At 36.4% G+C, this 7592-nt stretch overlaps 1 protein-coding gene across 1 annotated transcript; it reads left to right on the top strand.

The window, feature by feature from the left end:
- Nucleotides 1–5893: 5893 nt before the first annotated feature.
- LOC110821007 (early nodulin-like protein 17) lies at nt 5894–7377 on the top strand. The gene is made up of 2 exons (XM_022050663.2): nt 5894–6168; nt 6678–7377. Exons 1-2 carry the CDS (start codon nt 5976–5978, stop codon nt 7022–7024), a joined length of 540 nt encoding a protein of 179 aa, XP_021906355.1. The 5' UTR covers nt 5894–5975; the 3' UTR covers nt 7025–7377.
- The last annotated feature ends 215 nt before the right edge of the window (nt 7378–7592 follow it).

Raw genomic sequence — 7592 nt, 5'->3', positions numbered from 1 at the left:
GCCGCCGGTAAGCTCCGTTTTTCCGTGATTTTTTGGCCCCCCGAGGGCCCTAGGGTTGTTTTCTGACAAGGACCAATGCGAGTGTGGCCGAATTCGGCCAAAAACGGCCGAAAACAGTCAACCCGAGGCGACTCGCCGCCGTGCCGGAGTTGCGATTTGGGCCGAAAGAGGCCCTGGGCCTAATTTGGATTTTTTTTGGAACCCGTGCAGGTACTGTTAGCGTGTTTTAGTTCCCCGGGAAAAATTCAGGGAAAATTAGGGACAGCCTGCAGGCGCACTGTGAATCGTATTCGGATCCCGAAAACAAGTAAGGACCCCTCACCCTATTTCCTATCACGGTATTAAAGTTCAAAATGATAAAACGGTATTTCTTGAATTAACGCATGTGTGAAATTGCTTAAGGTTGCTAATGGAGCCCGAGTCTAGTGTGATTGATGATTTACTGTTATTTGGCCTGTTTACAGCTTTAAATGCAAAATGAGGTTTGATGTGTTCATTTTACAGATTTGTGTGCATGTACTACGTTTTTTATTAATTATGGGTTGAATGACTGAAAAACTGATACTGTATGTTGTCTGTTTGGTATGAATTACGATTTGCTTGTTTAAATGTGAATTGATGATGCTGATTGAGGAAAAGGAAAAATGAAAGATTGTGTAGACTGATAATTGTATTATGGGGGTCAGCCTGACTAGATATCCTGGGAGATGGTGGACGGACCGGGTCCGTAGGGAACCCTACCGGGATTGTGGTCTCACATGCCGGACGGGGTATGGAGATCTTATGGTTTTGGCGCCCATACCGGACGGGGTATGGGGACGGCCCGTTTCACCCTCATACCGGACGGGGTATTGAGGTTTATGGTTTTGGCGCCCATACCGGACGGGGTATGGGGACGGCCCGTTTCACCCTCATACCGGACGGGGTATTGAGGTTCATGGTTTTGGCGCCCATACCGGACGGGGTATGGGGACGGCCCTGGAAACTGATTATGAATGTTAAAGGTTAACGGGTAGCGGAACCCCTATGGACCCCCACGGATACTAGTAGGCTGGTAAATGAGAAAAAAGATATGTTGTACAATGATTGAATTACAAGAGGCGTGATAAGTGTTATGTTTTACAGCTTAGATTATTCAATGATTATGATAATGTTATTGTTTTTCTCATATTGTTTTCATAAATTCCACCAAGGTAAGTGGATGGTAAAAGTTTTATTATTGATAAAAGGTTTTGTTGTTAATAAACGAGTTTATTGTAAATTATGCTCCATTGGTCTTTTTGTGGTTTTCTACCCACCTTTATCTCCGTGACGGTGAGATATCGTGATGTTCTTACTGGGCTAGTGTAGCTCACTCCTTAATTAACCATTTCAGATCAGGAAGACATGGTTCCCGAGCCCGTTCCGCAGGAGGACGACGAAGGGGATGCCTAGAGACTCTGTAGTCATACGCATAGTTTATTTTCGAGTTTTCTTTCTTAGTTAGTTTAACCTTTTATATTTTAAGTACGTTTGTTTGGTTTTTCGTGTAAGGGATGTTAAATGAAATTTTGATCTCGCTTCCGCATTTGATATATTTAAATACTCATTTCATTTTAATATTTTCCGGGGCCGTTACAATATATTTCTTACAATTAAGTGTCATTTGTATTGATTAAAATTTATAATTATGATATTTTTATTTCGGAATGATATTTTATCGTAATCTTATAATTTAAAAAATTTTAACATGCAAGTTATTCTTTATAATATCAAATAAAAGATACAGGTTGTTAGTTATAAAAGAAGTTAAACTTATTAATAAAAATATAAATTTTAATTTTGCTTAAATATGATATTTTTATCATTTTTATTATGTAAATAGTTATAATTTATTAAATTGAATATGATTATATTAAATTTTAAAAAGAAAAATATAGAATGATTCAAATCAGATCGAATTTTTTATCATTTTATATCAAAAACAAGTCAATTTAGTTTTAAAAGTAGAAGTTTTGTTTGCATTTGACTTAATACTACTACTGTTATCTTCATCTTCACTTCTTAATAAATAGTTACTATTTTCATCGTTATCCTTTTAAACATATATTTATAATGTAAAAAAAAATTACAAAAGACTTAATAAAGGTCCAAGAGAGAGAATGAAAAAGAAAATAATAAAAGAGGAAAATAGAATCAAACAGAGATTACACAAAATGAAAAACTCGTGGGTTAGGTACGAGTTAGTTTTTAACCAAAAACTCACATGGTGAAAATTGTAGTATTTTTTCTGACATGTGAATTTAATGTGGGTCTGGATATACGTATTAAACTATTAATTTAATAGACTCGTTTAAAAGTAATCAAATATGATTGAACAGTATTAAATTTTAATACATCAGGTTTAAGTATGGACTTATAATGTGTAGATACTAGTTTTGTAATATTTTTATTCTATGATTGATAAAATAGAAATTGTAAAAATTTGTCACTATAAAAGACGATTATGGTTTTCGAATCACAAGGTTGTTGTAACAACCCAAAAACTTTTATTTTATTTTTATTTTTATTAGAATTTGATTTGATTTGATTTGATTTATTTATTAATTTATAAGGTTGTAATTTAATTTAATTTTATTTAATGGAGATAAAAATAATAATAATCATAAAAATGGGTAAAATTATTTTTGAGAATTAATTGAAAATGATTTTGGGAAAAATGGGTGAAAATTTAGATTTTGGAGGTGTTTTAGAAAAAAAAATCGAAAACTGGAGGGTCAAAACGCAATTTAAAAAATATGTGTCATGTCAGCAGCCACGTCAACAGCCCGGTCAGCAGCCCCAGCCAACCAGGACATGCCGCGTGGCAGGAATGCTGACGCGAGAAGCCACGCGGGACGGGGCCACGTGAGCAATCCGTGTGCGCGCGATCGGACGACCCAGACCGTTCTCGCGCGCACGGACGACCCAAATCAAAAGCGCACACGGACGACCCAGATCTCACGCATGAGGACGGCCCAGATCGCACTTCGATGGACAGCCCAGATTTATTCCTATTTTAATCGCGATCGGACGGTTCAGATTAAATCGTGATGGACAGCTGAGATTAAAAGGAAAATGTTATAAATAACCTCACCTACACCTAACCCCAAACCCTAGCCGCCAATACCCTCGCCGGAGAAGACGACCCAATCACCGGAAGAGCCGGCCGCCGCCACCCGCACCGGAGGATTTTTCGACCACCAAATGAGGTAAAATTTCTCTCCTGGGCTCGTTTTTCGATGCTAAATCCACCTGTGGCCAAATCGGAGCCAAACCACCAGCCAATCGACCGGAAAACACTGCCCAAGTCCAGCAGCACTGCTGCAGCTTCCCTCGGTTGTTGCCTCCGATGAGACCAATCCCAATTCCCGTTTGATGTAATTTTTACACCACTGTGATCACCGTCCTTTTCTCTACAGGTTGACCGGAGCAAAACATCAAATCACGACTCGCGCTGGAGAAGCCGCCGCACCCGAGAGCTCCGCCGCCGGTAAGTCTCGGTTTTTCGTGATTTTTTGGCCCACCGAGGGCCTTAGGGGTGTTTTATCATAGGAATCGATGCGAGTTTGGCCAAAAATGGCCAGAAACGGCCAACCCGAGGCGGATAACCACCGTGGGCGGCGGCGCCGTCACCAGAATTTCGATATTGGCCGAAAGGGCCATGGGTCTGATTTGGTATTTTTTAGGGATATGTGCAGGTACCGGAAGTGTATTTCAGTTTTTGGGGAAAAATTCAGGGAATCTAGAGACTGTCCGTAGGCGCAGTGAGAACCCGATTTCAGATTCCAAAACAAGTAAGGATTTCTCACCCTATTTCCTATCACGGCATTAAAGCTCAATAAATGAATAAACGGTATTTAATGAATTATGTATAATTAATTAAGGTTGCTAATGGAGCCCGAATCTGATGTATTTTTCGATCAGTTGTTGTTTGATCTATTTTACAGTTTTAAATATAGTATGGTATTTAATGTATTTATTCTATGGTTTCATATGCATGAATCACGGTTTCGTTTATTATGGTTTGAATTATTGTGAACCCGTTGTTGTCTTGTTTGGTGTTCATTACCGGTTTACGTAGTTATATTTGATTGGATAATTGAGATTAAGAAAAATAGAAAAAGGTATCTGAATTGATAAATGGATAATATCGACAGCCTAACCAAATATCCTGGGAGATGGTGGACAGATCGGGTCCGTAGGGAACCCTACCGGGAATGTGATCTCTCATATCGGATGGGGTATGGAGACCTTATGTGTTTTAGCGCGGGCATACTGGACGGGGTATAGGGACGGCCCTGGAATCAAGTTATTAATGTGAATGGTTCACGTGTAGCGGAGACCTCCTATGGATCCCCATGGATACTAGTAGGCTGATAAAAGAGGAAAATTGTTGTCTGATGATTGAAAAACGAGAGTTTGATATGTGTTGTGTTATAAAGTGTGCATGATTTTATGATGTTATTGTGTTTTATAAGTTGTCTTTCATGAATCTCACTAAGGTAAGTGGACAGTAAAAGTTTTTATTATTGATAAATAAGTTTGCTATAAATTATGCTCCATTAGTCGTTTTTATTTTCTACCAACATTTACTCCTGTGGCAGTGAGATAGTGTGATGTCTTTACTGGGCTAGTGTAGCTCATTCCTTACTTAACCATTTCAGATTAGGAGGACTTGGTTCCCGAGCCCGTCCCGCAGGAAGACGGCGAGTAGATGACTAAGGATTTGATAGATTTATTTATAGCATTCATTACTAGTGTTTACTTCAGTTAGTTTATTCTTTTATACGTTTAATACGTTTTGGTTATTGTGTAAGGGATATCAATTAGAATTTTTATTTCGCTTTCGCACTTAAAATTTTTAATACATACATTTTCTTTAAATTTTCGGGGCCGTTACAGTTGTCATTTTATTTTTCTGAAATTCCGTCACCAGAAAAAATTAGTTTTTAGATATCATGTTGATTCGAAAGATTTTACTACTGAACGCGAACAATTCTTTCACGATGGATTCAAGTACATTTTTCGTTTATATTTCTCATTAATTCAGTAGGAAATTATTTGTTTAGTTTTTTTTTTTTTATAGATTTACGGATTTGAAATATATTTTTATTTCAACAATAACAAACACCACCCTTTTTACGGATTCGCTACAAATCATAAACGACTTTGATTTTCTTTTATTCATAAATACAAATCTTGAGTTTATTTCAAATTTAAAAATTTAGTCAAAAATAAAAAGGAGGGAAGATTTTTAGCATTTTAAATTCAAATCTCATTAGAGTTGGTACTTTATGAAGATGAAACGTTTAAAAAATTGTCTTGTGGCCTTTAAAAATAATGTAATGTAACGTAATGTAATGGGACCACTCTTAAATTATGTTGCAATCTCAGTCCCATGGCCTACCCTCACCCACTTTACCCTATTTTATATTATAATATAAAGAACTTGTAATTAACATTTATGAATTTATTACTAAATATGTCAAATAATTTAATTCAAAAAAAAATTATTATTTATTTAATAAAAATTTATATATTTAATCTTTTTTATTCACACACACACTCTCGTAAACAAATATAAAAAATATAATTATTCATAATTGGTAATACAAATAATTTTATAACTCTATAAAATATAATTGATACTTATAAATTATATTTCAAAATTATTTTACAATTTACATACTTTATTAAATATATTATTTTTAAAACTTAAATTAATACAAAAAACTATATTCTAATATTTAAGATTAGATTATTAATTTGATATTTTTTAAATAATTAATTGAATTAATTATTTTAAAATTTTTAATTAATAAAAAAATCATACATACCATCATTAATTTATCATCTATAGAAGATGTGTTGCTCTCCATCTGTCATCGTCTTTCTGATTCAAATCTCGGCCCCAAGCCCAACACAGGCGAAGCTAAAAGCAGCTGGCATCAGCCATGTCAACCTTATCTTCACCATTAAATCTCACTCGCTTCTCTCTCCTCCTCCTCCTCCTCCTGTTAGCCTTTGACGCCATCTCTCCCGCCGCAGCAACTGATCACATTGTCGGTGCCAACAAGGGCTGGAATCCGGGGATCAACTACACTCTCTGGGCTAACAACCATACTTTCTTCGTCGGCGACCTTATCTGTACTCTCTCTCTCTTTCTCTCTCTCTCTCTAACCAATACGCACTTACACACACACACATATCTATATGTGTAGACATATCAGTTCAGGAATAAGCTCATAAGTGTATCCTATTCTGGTAACAACTGAATCTGATGAGTACTGGTGAAATTATGTTCTCGTTCTCTCTTCTTTTCAAGATCCAGAACCTATATCCACTTTCACTCTGTACAAACAACATGTTGACCACTTCGTCACAATCAGCAAAATTAGTAAATGTTTACTTCTATTTCTGCCGCCACCTTGGTGTTATTTTGATTTTTCAAGGATATTTTATAGACTAAAAACCCTGCGAATGGATTTTAACACGAGGATGTTGACGAAATCCTAATTTTCTCGCATTAGAATGTAGATTTCTTGCTGCATACCTAGATCTTTTACTTACGGACGTTTCTATTACACACATATAGCTCCTGATCTGCCTATGTATATGTATAGCTAAGCTGTTCGTTTAAAAATTTTTGGTTGTAGCGTTTAGATACCAGAAGAATCAATACAATGTGTTTGAGGTGAACCAAACAGGATATGACAATTGTACCACAGAAGGAGCAGTAGGAAACTGGAGCAGCGGGAAGGATTTCATTCCTCTCAACAAAGCCAAACGTTATTATTTCATTTGTGGCAATGGACAGTGCTTTAATGGTATGAAAGTCTCTGTTCTTGTCCACCCTCTGCCTCCGCCACCTTCTGCTTCTGTCTCTGCAAACTCTTCCTCTATGAATACCGCTGTATCAATGGTTTTGCACAAGGGACAGGTTGGTCTCAGCGCTATAGTTGTGGCATTTGCTTTAACTTGGTATGGACATGGGTGGTTCTAGTGATCCTGGTCTTAAATGGTCTTTTGCCTGAAATCAATTGAAGTGTTTTGGGTTCATTTCACCAAGTGTGCTAGCTATCTTCATTTCGTTTGTTCATTAGCATGATTCGGCTTAATATTGTATTAGTGAAGTTTCTAATCCAACTTCATTCTGCTTTTTCAAGGATGTACCATTTTCTTGACAATGAGAAGTGTTTGATTTTTATGAAAAATAGGTTGCGGAGGAATTTATAGAGATTTGTTGTACTGAATGGAGTTCTTGATCTGACTTCATTCTTCTTCTTCAAGCATGCGCAATCTTTGTTTCTTGACAATGAAAAGTGTTGATTCATATGAAAGGAATTTTGATGGTAATTTATGGAGATTTGTTATCGAATTCATACTCGAAATGGTTGCAACCTGATGAGGTGAATGTTCTAAGGCATATTGACCTCAAAGCTCAAAACTTTTTCCCCCCATTTTTGTTGATGGGAAGCAAATGGAAAGTAGAGATTTGACCCTTAAGTCTGAAAAGGGTTAATCCCCAAAGCAAAAGGAAAAAGAAAAAGAGTATTATGAAAATGCATATG

The sequence above is a fragment of the Carica papaya genome, chromosome 5, assembly GCF_054855325.1.
Source record: "Carica papaya isolate Zhongbai chromosome 5, ASM5485532v1, whole genome shotgun sequence".
Taxonomy (NCBI): Eukaryota; Viridiplantae; Streptophyta; class Magnoliopsida; order Brassicales; family Caricaceae; genus Carica; species Carica papaya.
Note: the sequence above shows the minus strand (reverse complement) of the source record. Positions and strands in the feature narration are given on the sequence as shown.